Raw genomic sequence first — 25,624 nt, forward strand, 5'->3', positions numbered from 1 at the left:
GCCTGACACTGTTACCTGTCTAATAATTGGCCATGGAGGGGCCTCACATAGAGGTGGACCAGAAAAATCAACCATAAACCTTTCCCTCAAAACTTAATTCCAGCGAGGGTAGTAAGGTGGTAGTGGTGGAGTACTCCAGCACACCAGCCAGTCATGCCTCCAGCCTCCCCTCCAGGAGTTCAGGACTCTGTCCTATCACCTCTGTGCTCCCTCACTACATTGGGTCCCTCTTTAAAATTCTTCTAGTTTTTCAAAGCCTTACCCTCTCTATTTCTTTCATCCCTATAATTCTCTGATAATTCAGTGTTTCTCCAAATCTGGACTTTTGTACTCTTACTTCCTTTGGTCCACCACTGGCTTTTTTGACTCCAACCATTCAGAAAATAAGTTTTTGTTGCAACAAAAACTTCCAGCTCGGCGAACAGAACCACAACAACGAGCACCCGAGCTACAAATCTTCGCACAAACTTTGAATTCAGAAAATAAGTCCTGATAAACCTTACCAACCCACCATCACTAAACTTCACCAATGCTTCAGCTCTCTCTTGTGCCTACTTTAAACTGCACCATAAAATTAATCTCTGACCAGGCTTTTAGTCACATGTCCTAACATTGTCTTCACTTCATCACCTTTTATTTTATCCGATTATATTGCTGGTAAAGCAGGTAACAATGCAAGTTGGTGATCTTTCACTGTCACGGAGCTGGTATCCTAGAGTTCTGCACCTTACCATTGTGAGAACAATCACAATACAAAGAATGCAGTAGTTCAAGAAGGCCCACCACTCTTGAATGGTTTTCCCATTGATCCTAGTTTTGTTAGTGCTCCTTGATGTTATATTTCATCAGTTGCTGCTTTGATGTCAAGGTGTGTTGGAATCAAGGCTATGCTTAAACCTGGAGTTAACTGGTCTTGATGGAACCTAATGGAGAGTTAGCAAAGATGTTATTGAAATGTATGTGTTTATGATGAACACTGATTCCATGTTTTTTGGTTATGCCTACATTTTGAGCTTTATTGACAAGGGCCAACATTGCTGGCTGTTAGGAAGTGGGTACCAGGCTTTTGACCTTACAACATTGAAGGATGAGAGATATAGTTCCAAGGCAGGATAGTGCTTGGCCTGGAGGGAAACGTGTATCTGGTGCTGTTCTCATCCATCAGCTCTCCTTGATATTGTTAATGATTGGAAGAACACACAAGAATCCAGAGTTGGAGAAACAAGGAATGTTTGAACAATCATAGATGGGTCTGATTACCACAACTGGCTCCTCATGGTAATAGCCATCTCTGCCAGTGTGTGGCACAAAGTATTAGTTGTTTGAGGTAATTTGATACCACCAATCTTCCTAAATCTATATTGTATCTAGGGCTTATCTAATGATTAATAGTAAAGGATACACTATTGTAGAGTCTTTACAAGAAGTAGAGGTGTTGAACTGGGGTGGACAAAGTTAAAATCACACAACACCAGGTTATAGTTCAACAGGGGTCAATATGTGCAATCTTCCTGGAGATCCTCTCCACTTTGAGCCAACAGTTAGTGATGTTGATGGTAGCCCTGATGGGGAGGTAGGTGCTGGGGTTGGACTGGGGTGGACAAAGTTAAAAGTCACACAACACCAGGTTATAGTCCAACAGGTTGGACTGTATTCTGGTGTTGTGACATTTTTAACTTTACAAGAGGTGACATTCTTTTTAGTTAACTGGATGGTGTATTGCATGATGGCAAATTGTACAACTACATTATAAGGCTTTACGAGAGTGTATGGAATACACCTGCTCTCTATGAAGGTTAGTTCAGAACTCATTGTTTCCACACATACAATGTGGGTGGCATCATTAGAATAAGGGGAGCTCAATGTAACATAAACATTTACTGAAGAAATGTAACCTTATGTAACATTTCTTCCCCAAGCAGTTCTGGGATCCACATTATAGGAGGGATGTGACAGCACTGGAGAGGGTACAGAGGAGATTTACCAGGACATCGCCTGGACTAAGAAGTTTCAATTCGGAAGATAGATTGGACAGATCGGGATTAGTTTCCTTAGAGCAAAACAGATTGAGAGGTGACATGACTAATACAGAAAACATTATGATAGATTGTCTGTCATTGGAGATGGTCACTGCCTGGCATTGGTGTGGCAAGATTATTACTTGCTACCTTCAGCCCAATATTGTTCATGTCTTGCTACATTTAACATGGACTGCTTCAGTTTCTGAGGAGTCATGAATAGTGCTTCATGTTGTGCAATCATTGGCGAACATTGCAACTTTTAACCTGCAATCATGTAATTAACAAAATTGGGTACACATTATTAATGATTGGAAGAGCACGAAAGAATCCAGAGTTGGAGAAACACAGAATGTTTGAACAATCAAAGTTGGGGTCTGATTATCACAACTGACACCATCTGTCCCCAAGATTTGGACTTCACTATTCAGGCACCATGACATTTTGCACCTTTCTCAGTATGTGCTTTGTTCAAACTTAGGCAATGGGCTGGACTTTTGCGTGAGGACTTTGCTTTTGAGCTCTGTATGATTTTTCCCATGGAGGATATTCTATCGCTTGGAAATCATTAATGGAGAATATTGTCCTGTTGACTTTGTCTTTGGTCCATTGTCTTATTTGGAGAGACTTTTAATCTCATGAATGTCCTACTTTGAAGACAATTGCTTAGTTAAAGCAAGTAAAGTCTTTTGTAGTATTCTGGATTTCTGTAACAAACAACATCTTTCAAATTGGAAGAGAAAGTATATTCTTCATACTATCTGAAATGTATGGGCCAGGGAATTTCGTCTTCTTGACCAAGCCCTGACTCTGTTAGCAATGGTCTTTTCACCCTTAATGAAGCTTAATACTCTCAGGTCGATGATTAGGCTGAACAACGTCAGTCAATGTTTGGGATTGTTTGACTTATTTGATAGTCTTTTATGGGGATGAAATTGTCTAAGTGGAAGGTGCAATGAGTTTATTGGAAAGATTAATGCTGTAAGGCCTGGTGAGATTTCCCACCATATCTTGCTAAATTTACCTCATGAACTACCTAGCCTGCCACTGGCATCCCTCCCATACAATCCTAGCCCCATCTTACCACATTCCCAGAACAACTTGACATTCATCAGATATTTATCGAATGACCGGATATCCCTAGGACACATGCTCTCTTCGAGAGCCCATTGTGCACTCACACAATCACTGTCAGTCCAGAGTTGGTTCCTTATATTTGCATCAGATGTGGTAGACACAATTGGGGGGTAGTAGCCTGGAGGTCCTGCTGAACAGGGCATTGCAAAATCACAATGTCCTCTTCCCCAAGGAGAAGCAGTGAAGACCACACACCAGGCCTTGCTGGGCTGGCCCATGATTGCCATCCAGGTCAACAGATTTTCAGCCATCTAGAAGAATGTCCAGTAACGTAGGAAAAGGTCAGTGACCTTCTCCACTCTGCCGGCACAAATATCGCCATCTCTCCAATATTTTATACCCACTCTGTCTCTGCTATTGCACATTCCTCCCACCAAGACTAACGCTCTACCACTCTCACTATTCCCCACAACATCCTCCCCACTTGCTATCAAACCCACACCCTGGACACCACTAGCCCTGCATGCACTCTACATTGCCTACTCACTCACTCAAGTATAAGCTCGAAATTTAAGATTTTTGATTATAAACAAGATTCACATTTCATTTGTATTATGTGCATTGAATTGCAGTGTAACTTGTAACATTCCTGGGCTTTGGACAGTTATAACATCTGCTCCACACAGTCTTAGAGCTATGGAAACTGTCATGTCTGACTCTTGAGTCGTGGTAACTGATCTGAGAAGACAATAATGTTCAATCTATACCAAGCATAAAATTAACAGGATGTCCATTGACATGCATGAGTTCTGCCTCCTCTGGGCAGCTAGCTCCCCCAGGAATGCCTCAGGTATTTTTTCCAAAGGAGATTTATCTGTCTAAAGCAGGTACCTTTTCTAATGCTGGTGGATTTTCTACAGTGTAGAACTCTTTTTGTGTATGGTCACCAATATCTCCACTATTCTGAAACTATCTTACTTTTCCATGTCTTCTGGAAATAACCTACATTTTTACAAATGTAGTATTCTTCCATGAATCTTACTATCAGGTGTTTGGCTTGTTCTCCATGTAGGCCCAAGGGGGTTATTGCATGGTGTCAGTAAATGCAACTATATTACTAATATTAGAACTCTCATGAATAGTACCAAATACATCTGCTGTCCACAAAGACTTGTTTCAAACTCATTGTCTCCATCACAGACTGTGCCTGACATTATCAAACAGGGTGGAACACAATGTAATGTGAATATTAATTCTTTCAGAAACATTAACTTATACAAGAATAGATATGGAGGAGATTACAGAATTAGAGAGATTGGAGAAATTCTGCAGGGCTGGTCGTATCTGTGGGGAGAGAGAAACAGAGTTAACATTTTCAGTCCATATAACTTGTCTTCAGATTTCCAATATTTGCAGTATTTTGTTTTTATTACGTAATGATTGGATTAGACTCATCCTGATTCTCATTGGTAAAACATATCTGGACATTTATTTATATTGTTAGATTACTACTACTGTCTTAACAATGCCAAAACAGCTTGGCTAGGGCCTGTCTGATAGAAAGGGCTTGCACATGAAACCAGGATGTTGTTAATCTTGGCTGTTTCCAATGCACTAAACTTTGTTTGTTAAATTATTTTGGAGTGTGGTCTTTGGAAGTGGCCAAATGGAATCATTTTTGGATGAAAACTTTTGAAAACACTTGAGTCTTATCTCTTACATTCCATGCTGGGCCCTACCAGTCTTGAGAACAGGGCTGTCTATGAGTGATCCTGAATGTGGTAGGAACACAGTTTTGGTTTAATCTTTGACTGTGCTTGTTTCACTTAGAGCAGGCACAATATTCCTCGTGTGACATACCTGCTACAAGCAATGACATGTCTCACTGTAACTGTTGGGCAAGATGGCAACAAATCACTACTGAATAATGAAACAAGACTGCTTTTAGTGCTCATTAGCTTTACTTAAATCACAACTACTAATAAATCTGAAGAAGTTCTGAAGAGGACTCATACTGGGCTTGAAACATTGAATCTGTATCTCTCTCCAAAAATGCTGCCAAACCTACAGAGTTTCTGTAGGATTCTCTGTTTTTCCAGCATCCACATTATTTTGCTTTTAGATGCCAAGTCATGTACACTTGCCAAGCTACTTTAGAGGCTAAGAGCTTTTAAGGCAATTGTTCCATATTACAAATAATATAATTGGATAGAAATATCCACCACAGCAGTCTTTACATGCCACCACCACAGGACTCAGAAAACCGAATCTGAACTGTCTTCCTCTGACAATATGGACTCCAAACCATTTCCACTTTCTAAGGAGCTCCCAGTCTTGCTTTATATTGGGATTCTGCTTCATATCACAACACATTGTGAGATTTGCATGTGAACAATTGGCATCAACATAAGAATGTGCTATTTAATTTTCAATATGTTTGTAGTGCAGACACTGCAAGATAGTGCAACTTGTGCCCTGATAACAGTTAGAGGTGTGTAAGTGTACTGGAGAATGGAACCTGAATGAAATGCAAAGCTGCTACTTCTGGTCAAATTAATACAGAATTTAAAGCCTAGAAAAATGTGGTGGAGTAATTACACCAAACTACCACTAGATGGCTACATATGTCCACCTCCTGATGCTGCCTGGCTTGCTGTGTTCTTCCAACCTCCTGCCTGTCTACATACGTCAACAAGTCTATGTTATACAGAGGAACTGCAATTATCCGAAGGACATGAATGGGGAGTATTTTGTTTGGTTAATCGAATGCTGGATAACATTGTTTAACCAAGCACCGGGATCATGCGATTTTGCCAGATAATCCGATATTTGGATAATCAAATGCCAGATAATTGAAGTTCCTCCGCATTTGGTGAAGAAAATGATGTTAATGTGCAAATGGTTCTCTGTCTGAAAAACTGTTGAAGTTGCCGACCAGCAAATGATCTCCCAGTTTCTGATGCCTAAGGAAATGTCTAATATAGATGAAGAACTTTTGAATAAGGAAAGATCAACATCAGTAAAACAAATCACCAGATTGAATTGCTTTTACACATCTGCTGAATTCATCAAAGCAGTACAGGGCTGAATCTGACAATATTTTGGCTAAGGTTCATTGAGGGTTTCTGGCTGCAAGGCCTAATGAATTTTCTCATGCTTATCACTAATGCACCCCCATTAACTGCTTTCCACTTGCCTATAGCATCCCTTTCATCCAGTGCTAGTGCAATTCTCCCATTCCCTGCAATTATAGAACCATAGAGTAAAAGAGTCTTACAGCATGGTCATACCTCTCGGTCTAACTTGTCCACATCGACAAGTTTCCTACACTAAACTCCTCAACTTTCTACACACCTATGAAAAATGTCCCAGCCTATCCAGCCTCTCCAGATAACTCAAATCCTCAAGTTCAGCTAGCGTTTTTGTAAATCTTTTGTGAACCCTCTCCAATTTAATAATATCCTTCCTAAAGCAGGGCAAGCAGAACTATACACAGTACTCCAAAAGTGGCCTCAACAATGTCTTATATAACCTCAACATGATGTCCTGTACTCAATGGTCTGAACAATGAAGGCAAGCATGCTAACTGAAAGTTCTCGCCTCTGCTAGGAAATCCCTGGTGCTGGTACAGCCTTTAGAAAACCATTGTGCACTCAGTTTAGTCTGGAGCTTCATGGTACAATTTGTGACACTTGCCCCAGGCATGCCAGACAAGTGGTGCTCCCACTTTGCACATAAGGTCCTGAAGATCCTGGTAGAAGGGGTGGTGCAGAGGAGGAATGTCGTTTTTCCACAGGCCTGTCAGTGAAACTACGACCCAAATTCCTGTTAGTGCCTTCAGAGATCGTCACTGAGGTCAGCGCAATCTCAACCACTTGGAGGAATACCAGCACTGTAGCAAGAAGGCCAATGGCCTCCACCCCTCTGTATAGTGAGTGTCACCGTCTGTCTCAACTTCCACACAATCATCCCATCTCTGCTACTGCACTCATCTTCTATAAAGACTCATGCTCCATCAGCCTCACTGTTTCACAAAACATCTTGCTTCACTCATTTTAACCTGCCCAATCCCCCATACTCAGCATGCTCTATAATCTCCACCCTTCCTACTCACTCACTCAGGACACCTCAGCCCTGTGCCCTCTACCTGTACTAGCAATAACACTTGCACCACCCACTTCCATCACGCTCAGTCACTCTCTTTCTCTTAATTTAGGAGAAAACAGTGCAAAATAGGGCAGAAAGAGCCAAGACAGGTGATGGGGTGGCCAACTAAGCTCCCCTGTGAGAAGAGGATCTTGAGCCTGACCCGGCAGAGCAGCCAGATGACAGTCAAAGCCCCTGGGCTGATAACGGAGACTTCCCCTGACATTGCACTGAGACCCCCAGAGTGATGGATGCCCCCATGGACTTCACTGAAAACCATTCCTCTTAGACTTTGAGACACTGTCGCTTGCTTATTGTACATACAGTGCGTTTGCCATGTAAACTGTTGGTATATGGTCCAGGTGTAAGATTAAGGCAGCTACATGCTGGACAACCAGATGTCCAGCTCCTTGACTGATGATTGCTGACCAACTGCCTGACTTTGTGGCTGTGTTGAACAGAAAGAGAATAAAGCAATGCTGTGAGTCTTTACACTGAGGCTGAGGGAACACAACTCAAGTAGCCCTGAGATACGCTATGGTCCAGTCTGTAAGCAAGGTACAAAATGTAGCAGCATTTCAATGACAGTTGCTGGAGTGCTCCAAAATGCAGCGTTGAAGGGAAGAAGTGTACTGTAATGTTTCAGAGATGTGTCATGATGGTACAGACAGACTGATTGGTATTGGATGCCAGCGCCTGTGGATTGGAGGCTGCTTGTGCCCTGGAATGTGCCCTGAAACGTTGGTACTAGGAGGCCATGTTGACATATCCAGAGAAGCAAGCTGTGAGCTGGATTTGCCAGGTACCTAAACTGACTTTCATGTGGAGAATTCTCAGTGTCTAATTTCTACCTGCCCTATGATGCAATAGGGAGCTGTATCTTAATAATCAGAGATTTGTAGTTAATGATGGTGAGGACAAGCAATAATCCCCCTTAATAGATGTCTCACCACCCTCATTTCAATGTTCATAAATCTGCTGAAAATTACAACTAGTTGCTCCTGAAGTCAAGATAGGCTTTGCTCAACTTGTGCAATCATGCCACATTTGTTTAGCATCTCCATGTCCTTCGTGCCCTATAAATTGAATAGTTAAAATCTTGGAAATATTTTTCTCACCTTCTGTGGTTGAGAGATGTTGCATTGTGACAGACTTAAAGATCAACAAATTCTTGAGTCTAACAATTGCATATCACCAAAAATAGCTCAAAAGTAATAAATGTTAAAAGATGAAAGAATTTGCCTTTTATAACATTCTTGGAATGTCCCTAAACACGATAAGAAATGGTTTCATTCTGAATTGCATCTATGGGCGATGAACAATGCTCAGGCTCAGAAGCAATGTTCAGTAGCAGCCAGACAGCCTCCATGTGAAGTAGTGACAGCTGAAGATCCCCTCAGATGTCAAGGAGGTACAGTTCCTGATGAAGAGCTTTTGCCCGAAACGTCAATTTCGCTGCTCCTTGGATGCTGCCTGAACTGCTGTGCTCTTCCAGCATCACTAATCCAGAAGCAGGCCCATAGTCTATTAACCTCGATGACATTTCTTCCAGATGAGTGAGGCATATTACTGAGGATATACCAGAACATTGTCACAGAACAGTGCCATTTGCTGGAGCAAGACCTGCACTCTGAAAGGGCGGGTGGCCATTGTAGCCCAATGGTTGTCAAGGGGACAACTGCACTAAATCGATGCTTCCAAGGATCCACTGTGGATCTGTGCAGGGTCTCTCAATTATCAATGCAAAAATGTATCAAGGCTGTCAATTATGAAGTTGTGCCAGACTACACTGCTGTATCTCATTTCCCAGTGACAAGGTCAGTTCTGCAGCCTGGACAGTAGGCTTTGCCAATATGGCTGGCTTCCACCATGTGCTGAACACTACAGACATGTTAGATATTCCTCTATACACATTTCATTCAGAGCACCCATATCATTACTTCAAGAGGAAACGTACACTTTATCTGTGATCATCAGTACTACATCTTGAAGTCTGCGTCCGGTATCCTAGAAGCTGCCATGATGCCTAGCTGTCAAGTCCTTTGCTTCGTTTCAAGGGCTGAATTTCAAGGATGGCTACTGGGAAACCTGGGAAACTATGTACAGGCATGGTGGATTCCCCCACTCCACAATTCCCTGGTCGAGATAAAACATAAATACAGTGCAACCCTTTCTTCCAGCAAGGCCATTGTGCAGCAGAAGATAGGCATCCACAAGATGAGGTCTGAAGATTAGAGGAGACCAGTGGGACCTTGTAGTACACTGCAGACAGAGTATACTGTGTCATCCCAACATATTGTACTCTGCAGAATTGAAGCAGGCAAAGAGGGGAGGTGATGGACAATAAAAAGTTTGGTAGCCATCTTCCAAGGAAAAAGATGTTGAACAGGAGAGACATTACTTGTAGCATGAAGGAGCATTGCAGCATTGGGCTTAACAAGCCAGAGGAATTTAATTAACACAAGTTTCCAATAGATCACAGTTGCGTGAAGTCATCATTCATTGTCTGTACATTTGTTGCTGTTTAAAAGGCAAACATCTTTTATTGTATATTCCCCAAAGCAAACGCAACTTTTTTTATTTGGAGGAGGTGATGGCCTCGTGGTATTAGTGCTGAACCTGCCTAGGTTTTGGGGACCCGGGTTTGAATCCTGCCATGGCAGATGGTAGAATATGAATTCAATCAAACTTTGGAATTAAGTTTAATGATGACCATGAAACCATTGCCGATTGTCGGGAAAAACGCATCTGGTTCATGAATGTCCTTTAGAGACGGAAATCTGCCATCGTTACCTGGTCTGGGTGACATGTGACTCCAGACCCATAGCAATGTGGTTGACTCTGAACTCTTCTCTGAGATGGGCAATAAATGCTGACCTAACCAGTGATGCCCTCTTCCCATGAATGAATCTTTGAACATTGTTATTTTGGTTGCTTTTCCTGTTGTTTAATAAAAGTTAACATTAACAATGTTTGAAGGTTTTGCCACATGCAATGCTGCCACATTCCACAATGACAAAATGTTATACCTTTCTGAGCATAAGGGAGAAAGTCTCTCTCCTTCATACTGGGTTCTAACGTGACATAGAACTGAGGACGAGCTTCATTTTAGTAGCTGCCAGTAAAATGACAGTTTATCACTCAGGAGATGATTTGAGGTGCCAATGCAAGTGCTCCTCCAGTTCACTCACTATCGTGACTTGGAAACTTATCTCCATTGTTGCCAGGTGAAAATCCTGGAACTGTTTCTCTATTAGTAGCTTGTGTCTACCAATAACACATAGACTGCAACAATTCAAGAAGACAGCTCACCGCTACCTCCTCAAGGTATTAAATGATAGCCAAAGCAGCAATGCCCACCTCCCATGAATGAATTAAGAAAAACCTACATATGAAATATTCTATTTACAATGGAGAGTCACTGGTGCCATTTATGTATTCTCAGTGTCACTTTCTCCTTTCACTCCCACTGCATCAACTGTTGGCATCATTTAACCTGGTGCACAGCAGCAGAAAACCTGGAAGCTCTCATCAGTGGCAAACACTTCTGAGCTAGTGTGCACTGGATGTTGCAAGAGAATACCAGAAGGCCATGCACGCTTACCAAGATAAGCAGCGGAGAAATGCATGAGGTAACCCACTAGGGCTTACAGTGAGAAATCCTCCGTGAAATTCCTTGAGCTTAACTAATTTTGGGAACATTTAGCCCATTGCTACAGGGATTATTAGAAGACTTATATAAGGTTCATCACCTTCAACATCCTAAGACGTTCTGCTTCTACCCATTGATGTCCTAATAATATTAGCAGATTGGGTGGAGCTATTTAGAACATCCAATGTTGATCCCTTCAGAACCATTTTCTTACGTAATAACTTGTAAGATGGACAAATCCACTGTAGCCATAAATGATTAGAAACGTTCTTGTTTTATTCATTCGTGGGAAGTGTACCAACACTTATTACCTGTCCCTAACTACCCTTCAAAAGATACTGTTGAGCTGCCTTCTTGAACTGTTGCAGTCCATGTGCTGTACATTGACCCACAATACCATCTGAGAGGGAATTCTATGATCTTGACCCAACAGCAGCGAAGGAACAGGCATATATTTCCAAATCAGGATGGTGAGTGGCTTGGAGGGGAATTTACGAGTGGTGGTGTTCCCGTATATCTGCTGCCTTTGCCTTTCTAGGTTGAAGTGGTCATGGGTTTGGAAGGTGCAGTGTAATGATCTTTGGTGAATTTCTGCAGTGCATCTTGTAGATAGTACACACTGCTGCTGTTGTAGTGACCATATTTATTTGGTGACTCCACTTGACTTTCTGGTTAATAGTTATCTCCCAGGACGTTGATAATCTGGGATTCAATGATGGTGATGTCACAGTGATGTGACTGTCAAGGGGTGGTAAATAGGTTGTCTCTTACTGGAGATAGTCAATGCCTGGCATTTGTGCGGCACATATGTTACTTGCCATTTGTCAGCCCATGATCTGGATATTGTCCAAATCTTGTTACGTTTGAACATGGATTGCTTCACAATCTGAGGAATCATGAATGGTGCTAACATTGTGCAATCATCAGCAAGCATCCCCACTTCTGATCTTATGATGGAGGGATGGTCGTTGATGAAGCAACTTAAGATGGCTGGGCCTCGGACACTACCCTGAGGAGCTCCAGCAGAAATGTCCTGGAGCTGAGATGGCTGACTTCCTACAACCACAACCTATGCGCTAGGTATGGCTCCAACCAGCGGAGAGTTTGCCTCCTGATAGTCATTGATTCCAGTTTAATGAAGCCTTGATGTTAAGGGCTGTCACTTGGACCTCTCCTCTGAAATTCAGCTCATTTGTCCATGTTTGAGCCAAGGTTGTGATGAGGTCAGGATCTGAGAGCACAAACAGGTAATTTCTCTTTGCCAAATGGCAGTTCATTCTCAGAGACAAATATGCCTGGGTTTGCATACATTTATTTTTTATGAGCAATGAAGTAAGTCGCTCGAGTTCCTGGATCTTGATCCGTCAGGAATAGTAGTCAACCAAGAACACAGAATTATCGAACTTTCACAGCACAGAAGGAGGCAGTTCAGTTCAATGTGTCGCTGCAGGTTGTTCAATAAGCATTATGCATCTGTGTCAATTTCCTGTTTTTTTCTACAGTCCTGCACATTCTATTCAAATAATCATCTGATGCCTCAAATGAACTGGCCTCTACCATGTTTCCATGCAGTGCATTCCGGAACCGAGCCATTCACTGTGTGAAAATGTTTTTCTCACATCACATTCTTAAATTTGCAAATCATATAATGACTTTCTTTGGTTCAAACCTCTTAGGAGTCGGAATAGTTTCACCCTATTGACTATTCCGATCTCTCTTGATTTTGAAAACATCCATCAGATCTTCTTTCAACCCTCATCTCTCCAACAACAACACTCCCAACATCTTTGATCTATCCTGATAACTGAAATTTCACATTGCTGATTTCATTTTTGTAAATCTATTTTGCTCTCTCTCCAATGCATTCACATCCTTCCTATAATGTGGAATAGAAATGTACATAATACTGGAGCTGAGGTCTAACATGTCTCTAGAATAATTTCATCAAAACCTCCTTGCTGTTGTATGCTATGTCTCTAATAATAAAGCCCATGATTCGATATGCTTTATTAACTGCCCTCCTTAACTCTCCTACCACTTCCAGTTGTCCGTGAATATAGAGAGTCAGATCCCTATGCTCCTGCACCCACTTGAACATTGTGCCCTTATTTTTATTGACTGTCCATGTTCTTCAAACCAGAGACATCACCTCACATTTCTGAACGTTTACCTGCCACCTATTCACCAACTCCAAGAACTTTTGAGGTTATACACTATCCTCCTCAGAGTCTATCATCTTTGAAACTTTCCCCTGCATGTCAAAATCTAGATCATTAATATGCAGCACGAAAAGAAAGGATTCCCAATATCAATGCCCAGAAAATTATCTTTTTAATTTCAAGTAAATTGATGCTAAGGCATTCCAATTTGGAAAGGAGGAGCACAGAGGACATTCTTTCTGTTCCTGTTTGTGAACAACACAGATGCAGTTGGATACCATGTCTAGAGAAACATGAGATACTATACTGATTAAAACACTCTAGCTCAAGACTTGGAAATACGCAAGTGCTCCCAGTGGATCTAATGGAGGATGTCCAAGCTCATGGGACAATCAACCTCACATTATACCCCGAAAGCTCATCAAAATTCTGATGTGATGCCCTTATAAAAATATTGCTGCAGGACAGGATTACTGGGGACATATTCTGTCCAACCATCAAGGCAGAAAATGGCGATCTGCACATATCTCACAGCAAAGCCTTACTAGGTTCCTCCAACTGCTTCACTGTGACTAACAAATGATTGTTTAAGGCCATAAAGGCCTTGATTACATGAGCAAACATTTTCTTTCCCTTCCCAGGCCATTAATGGATATCCTTGATAGATGTCAGCAGTAGTTAAGAATTCTACCGACCAAGGAATGTTATTACATAACTGTGTCAAACCATATCATTAGCAAATGAAATTTCTGGATTCTGGGAGGAACTGTCGGGAACACCTTTATGTTCAACATGTTTGAAATTGGTCTGTGGTCAGTTTCATTTTTAACTAGTCAGAGAATTGCCTGCATGTCCAAGTTGTTGCAAATGCTTCTTTCTCATTGACAGCACATCATAGAATCCGTAAAGTATGGAATGAGCCACTTGCCTCATCAAGTCCACACCAATCCTCTGAAGAGCATCTTGCCCAGACCCAAACCCCATACCCTATCCCTATATTTCTCATGGCTAATCCATATAAACTACAGAACCATAGACATTATGGGCTATTTACTAAGGCCGTTTCCACCCTAACCTGCACACCTTTGGACCGTGGGAGGAAATTGGAGCACCTGGAGGAAACCCACAGACACACAGGGCGAATGTGCAAGCTCCACACAGACAGTCGCCTGAGGGTGGAATCAAACCTAGGACCCTGGCACTGTGAGCAACCGAGCTAAACACTGAACCACTGTGCCACCCCATCGCTGTCGGTAAGGCCTCTAGATTCATAACAAATTGTCTGCCCAATCCCATCACATTGAGTCTGAAGCAAGACTGCTTCAGATCTGTGGATGATGCATCTACCACAAATATAGCTGGGACATCAGGCCCATAATGTGAAAGGACCTTCAGACAAAATCAGCATGTCTTTGATTCAGCCAAATGAGAACTATAGAGGCAACATCCAACACCATGTCTGATATTGCTTCAAAGGTTTCCTGTGAGGTTCATTAACTTGATTTAAGTGAAGTAAAAGTTTTCCCACATGATTCACCATTCCTATAAACCATTGGATTTCTATAATATTCCCGGATAGTGGAAATATTCTAATGGTTTTTGCCTTCTATGAATTTGCTGTGATTGTAGTTGCCTGAAAGTTGTAATTGTATCAGCCTCCACCACTTCCTCTGGCAGTTCAGTGGGAATTTGTTTATGTTGGGAGAATTTTAAGACTGAACAAAACAAACCCGAGATTCAATGTTTTTTTTCCTTAGGAGAAACATTCATGGCTTGTAGAAAACATTATTTTTGATTTGACACGTCTTGCCTACAGCTGGATGAAATGGCTCATGAAAAAGGGAGAGAGTTAAGAACTATTAAGAAATAGGTTATCTCAGTATCAGGTTTACATTCCAGAGCAGAAGTGTTTGGTTAAAACCCATGAATGCGTTATTTGAACCTGAGAAAATGTAAGTGCACTATGTGAAGATTTAAAGAAGAGGCTATCAGACTCTTAGGATTAGCAATTGTAGCCATAATTAAAGTAAGCCCTGTAGATGAGGTAGAGAACGGAATTCTCTTAGGTGTGAGTACTGTAATGGGATTCTGTTTGAAATTAATGGTATTGTATTTTACCAAAATCTTTAAACTTGTGTTACATGGAAATAGTTTGGTTAATTTCTGTTTTTCTTTATTTCATTTGTGTAATAAACCTATGCTTTATTGTTTAAACCAAACCTGCAGATTGCATGCTTGTGTTTCAATGAAAGACCACCTCACCAAAACCCAAAAACTAAATCTATCAAACCAGATCTATCTAAGATCTGACTTGTCTATTAATGACTTCAACTGGGATCATAACATTTGGGGCACTTAGAAAAAATTGATTTCACTGGATTCAAGAAGGATCTTTATCCTACTTTTTAAAGTAATGGAAATGTGTTGGTTCTGGACATTAAAAAGCTTTGTAGTAATTAAGGTTACGAAATGGAATTTGAAGATGACATTGCTAAGAGTTTTCTGGAAGTGGAAGGTAAAGCAGTAGATTCCTTGAAATCCTTGGCTAAAGCTAAACTATGAGTGTTAGCAGATAAATTGAAGATAGAAGTAAAAGAAGGATCTCAAAAGGATGAGATTAGATTCCCTACAGTATGGAAACAGGCCCTTCAGCCCAAAACGTTCACACCAACCCCCCAAAGAGTAACCCACCCAGACCATTCCATTACCCCTAACATTGTGGGCAACTTAGCATGGTCAATTCATATCTTTGGATTGTGGGAGGAAGCCAGAGCACCTGGAGGAAACCCATGCAGACACAGAGAATGTGCAAACTCCACACAGACAGTTGCCCAAGGCAGGTATTGAACCCAGGTCCCTGGTGCTGTGAGGTAGCAGTGCTAACCACTGAGCCACCATACCACACCAAATGCTTCAAGTGATTAACCAGCATTTAGAATTTAAAGAAAGAGAACTTAAAATTGTGATATTACAGGTGAAATTAGCTAAGATATATTTAGAAATGAAAATACATAAGTTATAAGAAAATCAGACACTAAGAAAATTTTCCCTTGCTGGCTGGCCACCATTTATTGCCCATCCCTAGTTGCCCTTTAGGAAATTGTCGTGGTGAGCTGCCTTCTTAAACCACTGCAGCCCATGTCCTGTAAGTGGTGAGTAAAAGAAAAGCGCATGGTAATAGAGAAGGACATAGAGCTAGGGCAACTTGAAATGGAAAGAGAAAAAAAAAGCAGAGGAAGATGGAAAGTGAGGAAAAAGAGAGGGAGGGACAAACTTGAATTCCAAAGGAAGAAAGTAATTAGAGATGAAATGGGGAGGTAATAGTTTGGAGATGTTTGATTTCACTGGGAATCTATGCTTTGTGGCTAAGTTTGCGAGAATGGAGTTATTTTATGTCTTCCTGAGAAGGTAGCTGGGCAGCTGATGTGGCCAAAATAGGTTTGGATCTTAGTGTTAAAAAACGTTTTGACAGGAATATAACTGGCAGCTTGTCAGAAGAGCAATCTGTAGAGAATGAAGCTATCAAAAAGATGATATTTAATACTTACAAACTTAATTAAATTTTAGAATGATTAAAAAAAGAAACCTAATCAGACATTCTAGAATTTGTAAGAGTAAAAGAAGCATTGTGGGATCAGTGATTTAGATCTTTCAAGCTGGAGAAGCAAATGAGAACAAAAGGGAAATTTTGACCATGGAAGAATTCAGAAATAACATTCTAGCAATTTTTTAAAAATTTACTTTGATGTATAAAAGTTCAGAATCTGAGAAGGAGCAGTTCTGATAAATACACAGACAAAACATTACAGGTGTGGAGATGGTTATATGGAAATTCTCAGGGAAATTGGTGGAATATAAAGTCAAGAATGGAAGAAAGACTAGTTTTAGGGAACAAACAGAAGGATATCAAGTAATTAAAGGGAAAGGTTGGAAGCCAAGTGATATAAAGATGATATGCTTTCATTGTAACAAGATGGAACATACCAAAGTCAATTGCTGCAAGTTAAATAGGTGACTGTTTGCGGTTAAAAGAATGTCCAAGGAATCTTCAGACAAGGTGTCATCAGGAAAAGATATAAGTTAAAAACTGTAGTAGTAGTAGTGCAAAGAAGGAGAAGTGGGCGGCACGGTGGCTCAGTGGGCAGCACAGAGGCTCAGTGGTTAGCACTGCTGCCTCACAGTGCCAGAGACCCGGGTTCAATTTCCGCCTCAGGCTACTCTCTGTGTGGAGTTTGCATGTTCTCCCCGTGTCTGCGTGAGTTTCCTCCGGGTGCTCCGGTTTCCTCCCACAATCCAAAAATGTACAGGTTAGGTGAATTGGCCATGCTAAATTGCCCGTAGTCTTAGGTGAAGAGGTAAATGTAGGGAAATGGGTCTGGGTGGGTTGCGCTTCAGCGGGTCGGTGTGGGCTTGTTGGGCCGAAGGGCCTGTTTCCACACTGTAAGTAATCTAATCTAAAAAATGTTACCTTGGAATGGCGGAGAAATGAGAGATTTCTCAGGTCAATCATAATAATTTTCTCTAGTGTTGACAAGGAGAATAAATCTGCTGATGATGCTGAACACAGCTCTGATGAACACTTTATAAACACTTTATAAATTCTTTCTTTTAATCATTTACAATTCTTAACTCCTTTTCTCAGCCATGGTGGACTGACCTTCTTTATGTTCCTACCTTGAAGGAAGGTATTGTCGCAATAAGTCATGTAATTGTTCTTTAAAGATTGTTCATTGCCTTTGTACAGTCATGTCCCCTTTCATTATTTTCCAAATCAGCTTAGCCAATTTCTGCCTCATTTCTTTATAATTGCTCTGATTCAAATTTAATACCCTTGCTTCAGACTGAAATATCTCACTTTCACCATAATGTAAAATTCTATCATATTCTGTTAAAAATCACACAACACCAGGTTATAGTCCAACAGGTTTATTTGGAAGCACTAGCTTTCGGAGTGCTGCTCCTTCATCAGGTGGTTGATCAGGTGATCTTATACTCCACAACCACCTGATGAAGGAGCATCACTCCAAAAGCTAGTGCTTCTAATTAAACCTGTTGGACTATAACCTGGTGTTGTGTGATTTTTAACTTTGTACACCCTAGTCCAACACTGGCATTTCCAAATCATGCATATCTTATTCTGGTCATTCATACCTAAAGGCTCTGTTACAATAAGATTATTTGTTTGCCCATTCCCACACTTTATTTAAAATAGCCTAGCCACTCGTTGGCTTCTCAACATGCTTTTCTAGAAAACCATCCCTAACATATCCATCCTTCACAGCTCTAGTGGTCAATAGGTTAACCCAGAATTTTGCAGGGACCATTCCCTCTGCGAAATGCTGGTCCACTCCACCTTCACTCCCACAGCACCTTGCCCATGAAATCACAGAATGTGCAACATTTGCTGATGTTCCCCCTTCACAAGTAAGGGCTTCAAACACACTTTCCAAATGAAGCATGATTTACTTATACTTCACTCAATCTAGTCTACTGTTCACAATGCAGTCTCTTCTACATTGGGGAGACAAAATACAGACTGGGCAACCACTTTGCAGAACACCTATGTTCTGTCCATAAAAATATCCCTGAGCTTCCAGTTGCCTGCCATTTCAACACACCATCCTATTTCCTGGCCAACATTTCTGTCTCAGACCTGCTGCAGTGCTCCATGGAGTCTCATTGTAAACTGGAAAAACAGCCCATCTCATATCTCACGTGGGAACCCTACAGCATTCAGGACTCAATATTGTGTTCAATAACTTAAAGGCCTGATACACCTTAGGCCCTGTCATGACATGGGCTGTTTTCAGCAAAGCCTATCCATTTCCACCTCCACATTGACCCCATTATCAGATTTATTTCCTTCCCTGATTTACTATTAGTCAGTCTTTTGTCAGCCTAACTGTCTTTGCCTCTATCTGCTCAATCTTTTGCCCTTCCACCCCCTATCATTTGCAAAAATACTGTCTTTTCCTAGCTGCTATCAGTTCTAAAGAAGGGTCACTGGATTTGAAACTCTGTTTTCTCTCTAAAGATGCTGCCAGGCCAGATGATTTTCTCCAGCCATTTCTATTTTGTTTTAGATCTTTGTGATCTTTGCTTTATCTTTTAAAAATGTGTTTGGCTTGGACACATGGCATGTACATCACTTCACACATTACTGCCAGACATATACTCCACTTGGTCCAACTGACCTGCCACCCTCTAACTTTGAAAACTATTTCTCACCCTTAGAGTAATTATAAACTTACTTAAAAAAAAAAGCAACTTAAATTTACTTCATTTGTGTCAACTTTATTTCACTTTGTTTTTTCTTTGTAATTTTATTTTAATTTGACTTGATTTAACTTTACTTCCCTTTTGTTAGGTTCCTTATTGAATACTTCTTATTTATAAATGATACATTTTTATAGATTTCAGCTCTTTAGAATCGCTCCTTCGGAGCAGATTCTCATTGAACAATGTACAATCAGATTTCCTGTGATTTAACTCTTTGATTTCTTTTTCACACTTAACCGAAGTAGAGGAGTCTCCTGCAGGTTCCACTCTCTCCACATTGGAGTTACCACTGACCAGAACTGAACAGCCATGTTCTATGTAGCTATGAGAACAAGTCAGAGGTTGGGAAATCTCTTAACTTCCCAATGCCTGTCTACCAACTACAAGATACAAGTCAAAATGTTACTGAATATTGCCAACAATTTCCATTTTTAATTGAGTCTTCTCACTCTAAACTACTATGTATTCGAACCCCAACTCCCTGCAGTGATCAAGCTTTCAGCTATCATCCTCTAGCAATTTTGCTCATACTACAGTTCCCATCACTATATCGGTCCCCATTTCCAAAATTTATTTAAGGTTATTTCTTTGATCTTGCTTCTATTAGACATTCATTCAAATAACTACAATTAGATTTTTCAGTACTTATGAAGCATAGAGTCATACAGCGCAGAAACAGACTCTCCGGTTCAACCAGTCCATGTCGACCATAATCCCAAACCAAACTAGCCCCACCTGCCTGTTTCTGGCCCATATCGTTCCAAACCTTTCCCATTCATGTACTTATCCAAATGTCTTTTAAATGCTGTAATTGTACCCACATCCACCACTTCCTGCATGTTGGGACAACTTCATGAGGTTCAATCATGACATGAGGGTAAGTCATAAAGGTAGAGTGGATGAGTTATATTCATGTCTTGGAAAATCCTGGATAGGAAACTGGTATGGTTAATGGTAGAGTACGATATCATCTTTACAGAATGATCATATTTATTCCAGCTCAGTAACCTGCATGCCTTGGAACATTGACTCATTCTTGGGATTGTTGTTCTATAACTGAAGAGAAAAGAAGAGTAAAGAACATAGCTCTCTGATCTCATTTGGAAACTCAAGTCTATTTTGTCTTATTGAAGTGAGATGTATGAATACAACATAGGAGATATTTTGGCATAATGGGGGGCATCCCTGCCTCTGAGTCAGAGCTTCAGAGTTGAGGATCATTCTAGGTCATGATGACTAAGAAAGGTTTGTTTATTCTTTGGCCAATCAGTCTTGAGTATCAACTCATAAATATGCGAGGGAGGGATTTCAATCAGCCATGTGTTGGAAAGAAAATTGCAACCTCTACTAGCATGATGAATAGATCCAGGCAAGAACCTTCATGTGAGGGTGATGTTATCTCAACAAGTCAGGCTTCTTGAGGGGGCTGGTTGGTGAGTGAGGATCAGATTGGTGCCATTGGTGCACAGTTTGATCCTACCTGTTGTGGATATGGGTCCTGCCTCCTTGTCTTGCTTGTGCTGGAGATGAAGGCATTGTGGATTGGACCTGCCTTTGGGAAGTGAACTTAAGAGGAATTTAATATGAAAGTTTTTATTACACCAGATTGCTGTGACATAAGAAAAATGGCTGTTCTCTTTCATATCCATTATTCTGTTCCTCTTTGTTTTCACCTGAGGTTAGCATTTTGATTGGCTTAGGAATAATGATTTTCATTTTAGTTTGATGTTTATAAATACCAATACTTCTGTTTTATCTAGCCATTGGTGACAGCATTCTGCACCCGCTGCATTTTCAATTGAAAAATGAGTGTCGACATTGGAGGGCTAATCGCAATCATCTTGTTCTACTTGATCATCCTAGCTATTGGAATATGGGCAGCCTGGAAAAATAAATCAAAATCAACCCATGGAGAACTACTTCGAAATGAAGTTATTATGATAGGACGGAGAGACATAGGTTTAATTCTTGGTATTTTTACTATGACTGGTGAGCTTTTTCATTCATACTTACTCTTACATTTTCCAATGATTAAAAGAGTACCTTTTTAGAGAAGAAATGTTATAGTTTGTGCCATGTTATTTGAGATCTTTCCTTACCATTTTACTTTTACTTTTTAGTAACGTGCTGGTTCCGTCTGCTGGGGAACACTTTCAGGGTTACAGTGTCACCGTTAGTTAGCATGTGTACTTTGGCTTGATGTACAGTGACACTTCCTTGCCTCGATTTCAGCCTCTAGTCACTCTGAGCATTAATTATAGCAGGGTCTACTTCAACTTGAGAGGTTATTTGAAACTCTCAATCCCATTCACAAAGGACATTTAGAGTCAGCAAATAAAATAACTTTGCTCATTCTGACATTGAATTTAAGTTCAAGATAGAGATGCAATGCCATTGTGCACTTCATTGGAATTCCCAATACAGTACACGTAGTAATGAAATAGTTATTTCAAATAATCAAATAGTAATAATTAAATAATAATAATGAATCAAATAATAAACTATGAAATAATCTGTTGTTCAGTTGTAACACTCTCCCTAATGACTCTTCATGCTGATGATCCAATCGAAGGGCTGGCCACTCTAAAGCCTGAGCAATAGTATTAGGAGATGCGGGTGTTGCTGAAGCAGCCCACTGACATCAAGATGCCTTTAAATTGAGGCACTCTTAGATAGCAAAAGTTAAAAGATGATGAAAAGGAGAAAAGGGATATCTCTACTGAAGTGGTTTTCAAACAGTGTGATGTGAAATTTTGTACAAAGGTAATAAAAATCAATATAAAACAAATATGAAACATTAATTCAACCTTTAGCTTGTTGTATGCACTATGTTGCAAATCTCTTTAGTAAGACCATAACCATCATAACTGCAAGTAAAATTTGACATTTATGTGTAGTCAATTCAGTTGATAAAAGTGATGTGCCAAAGAATTGTTCTTCATTGAATTATGCCATGTTACTGAAAAGTTTGGGAACCACTGTTCTGCAGACCTACTGCCTGCAACTGTGTGCAAAGTTTGCTTCTTCCTTCAAATGGGTGCTTCACTTGCATGAATGAAAGATTAAGTGGTTGGCTCCATCCTCAGAATAACTTCCCCACTGTTGGCTTATTGAGGATAAGAGACCTCTGTCTCTCACTGCACCCAGGTGGATATCCTGAGGTAAAATCAAAATGGCAGATATTCTATATCACAATTTCTGCCCAAGTTCCTGCCTTTACATTAAATCGGCATTTTCAAAGTGCTAAAAACAAAACAATGGTCTCAGAACGTATGATGATAATGGTAAGAATAATAATTAGTATTATAGATACAAGTGGCAAAGAACTGAAATAAATAAGATTAGTTTCTAATCATCTTGTATCTGTCCCATAGCCACATGGGTTGGTGGTGCTTATATTAATGGTACAGCAGAGGCAATCTATGTTGTTGGACATGGACTTATATGGACACAGGCTCCCTTAGGATTTGCAGTAAGTCTTATCATCGGTAAGGAAAAAATGTTTTCTACAAATGTTTTGCATGTACTTTGGACAATTTATTATTTTCTATGCAATATATTATACAATTTTGCTTCAACATAAAATTACTAAGACTTTTTAAAAAAATAACAAGGGATTATGTTGTACAACTGTTGAATCAGAATGCTGGGATATTGCTTTATGTCAGTTAGATATAATCTTTGTGTTTATAGTTATGATGTTCTATTTTAATGTTTAGGACAGTAGCTTTCTTTGTGAGAAAACCCCTTAAATACTGACAAAAGTTTGTGGATTTTTTCCATTTTTCCTCCACAGTCTCATTGGTGCCACCTGCTTTGTTTTAGATCAGAGTTTTTTTTCAAAAATAACAAATCAATCAACAAGTAGGGAAAAATATTCTGAAGTGGGCAGTGTGTCTGGATTCAGGTGTATAAAATTCTGATATCTCTCTTATTTCCATATATTTAATGAAACCAAGTTTGAAAATTTGCACTTTGGACAGCTCCAGGAAAATTTCTTAAGCTGTCTATTCTTATGTTCAATTGAGAAGTAAAATATTAAAGCTGCTGAATGCAAGGCGTTGTGATAACCTCATTGCTGTAATATTAACATGGACAACAGAAGAAATACACATAGTACAATTTCCATTAAGATTTTTAAAATATCAAATTTATAATCCTTATAGCAATCAATGACTTTTAGAATGAAGTTTGAATTTCTGGTTTAGAACTTTAAGAATGACACAAGACATTTTAATATATTCTTGGCAACAACAGACTAAAACATTATTGATGAAACAATGTATTTGTAGGTAACTTTTACTTTAAACCACAGTACTCCCCCTTTTTAAACAACTGAAACAGTACACTTCACAGGTATACTTTATGCTGTCCTTTAATTAGACATTACATTCTCCCTAACACCATTCAGATGATTCTAATTTCCTGAGGGTTTATATCAAGTCTTTTCCAGTCTGAAAACCTGTTCTCAGGTAGACTTTAGCATATGTCACATGACCGTTTCATTTTACCCAAGACAATCCCTCAGTACAATGTTTTAAACCTCAGTAATAAAAATGAACTCTATCCAAAAACAACTATGTTACCATTAATTTCCCAACACTCCGTCCTTTGATATTTTATTGTTAATATTTCTAAACAAATTCAGACTTAAACAATCCAACTCCTTTTAACTGTTTAATTTAATGTTGAATTATTTAACATACTTGGTTTGTTTATATTTGGCCCTTTCTCTCTCTCTCTGTCATTGCATGAACTGAAAACAAGGCTTTAATTCAGAATTTCTGGCCATATGTGGTGGAGTTAAGGGGATGAATGTCTGACAGCTCCATGTTCCTTTAAAAAGTTAATGTTATGAAAATAAAAATGGTTATCTAGATCAACCTTTCACATAAAATCATACTGAGACCAAGAAAGACCTTTTGGAGGAAATTTCCTTTGTCACACAGCGAGTCCTAATTTTTCTAAAAGCTCTTCTTTGGCTCAATGATACTCTGTCCTTGATTTCTTTTTCAGAGGGGCAATAAACCGGGTCAGGCTCCAATCAGATGGTTTGGTGCAGAGATGAAAAGTATTTTGGAGAGGCCTTTTGTTTATATGTAAACAGATGAGACTTCAGGCCAAAATAGTCATGTTTTAGAAGTGACCTGTAGAATGAAAGGGGAGTGGTCAGCTCTCTAGCTGAGCAGTTTAGTTCAGTCCAGAACTGGCTGGGCGTTCAACAGTGAGCTGTGTGGAAACTCTCTCTTCTGAACTTTTGACTTCAACCTGTTAGCATCTGACCCTTTTTTGTACTGTGTTTTAGTGGGGGATTGCTTATTGGGACTGTTGTGTATATTCGGAACAGCATACTTAAAGTCTAGTTTGGATAGACTGAGTTCTCTAGGGGTGCTTTATTCTGTTCTTTGTATTTCATTGTGTAATTTTGTGAATACATTTTTTGTCGGTTTTAAACTTAGTAGTCAACCTCGCTAACTTAATCCACATACTTTTCACTGTACATTTACTGAAACAAATTGCAAAGTTCTCACACAGCGAGTCCTAATTTTTCTAAAAGCTCTTCTTTGGCTCAATGATACTCTGTCCTTGATTTCTTTTTCAGAGGGGCAATAAACCGGGTCAGGCTCCAATCAGATGGTTTGGTGCAGAGATGAAAAGTATTTTGGAGAGGCCTTTTGTTTATATGTAAACAGATGAGACTTCAGGCCAAAATAGTCATGTTTTAGAAGTGACCTGTAGAATGAAAGGGGAGTGGTCAGCTCTCTAGCTGAGCAGTTTAGTTCAGTCCAGAACTGGCTGGGCGTTCAACAGTGAGCTGTGTGGAAACTCTCTCTTCTGAACTTTTGACTTCAACCTGTTAGCATCTGACCCTTTTTTGTACTGTGTTTTAGTGGGGGATTGCTTATTGGGACTGTTGTGTATATTCGGAACAGCATACTTAAAGTCTAGTTTGGATAGACTGAGTTCTCTAGGGGTGCTTTATTCTGTTCTTTGTATTTCATTGTGTAATTTTGTGAATACATTTTTTGTCGGTTTTAAACTTAGTAGTCAACCTCGCTAACTTAATCCACATACTTTTCACTGTACATTTACTGAAATAAATTGCAAAGTTATGGTCTGGGCTGCCTGCTGATGAATGTTTTGAGTGGTCTGGCCTAGCCCATAACAGACTGGGGGCTCTTTGCAGGATTTTAAACAGCGAGTGGTAGGTGTAAGTGTCTTTATTTCGGGTGTTGGTTTGGTTGGGGAGACAAAGCTTGGGATAGGAATGGCTCTTTCAGATGCCAAACGTT

At 40.0% G+C, this 25,624-nt stretch overlaps 1 protein-coding gene across 1 annotated transcript in view; it reads left to right on the top strand.

Annotated features, from left to right (window-relative positions):
* Nucleotides 1–21,136: 21,136 nt before the first annotated feature.
* LOC122551056 (high-affinity choline transporter 1-like) overlaps nucleotides 21,137–25,624 on the top strand; it is a 232,317-nt gene continuing 227,829 nt past the window's right edge. The window contains exons 1-2 of the mRNA XM_043692699.2: nucleotides 21,137–21,320; nucleotides 22,706–22,819. Coding sequence (XP_043548634.1) covers nucleotides 21,137–21,320; nucleotides 22,706–22,819 — 298 coding nt within the window. The remainder of the gene's footprint in view (nucleotides 21,321–22,705; nucleotides 22,820–25,624) is intronic.

The sequence above is a fragment of the Chiloscyllium plagiosum genome, unplaced genomic scaffold (genome assembly GCF_037043375.1).
Source record: "Chiloscyllium plagiosum isolate Xiang-an unplaced genomic scaffold, Cpla_swu_hap1 HiC_scaffold_6, whole genome shotgun sequence".
NCBI lineage: Eukaryota > Metazoa > Chordata > Chondrichthyes > Orectolobiformes > Hemiscylliidae > Chiloscyllium > Chiloscyllium plagiosum.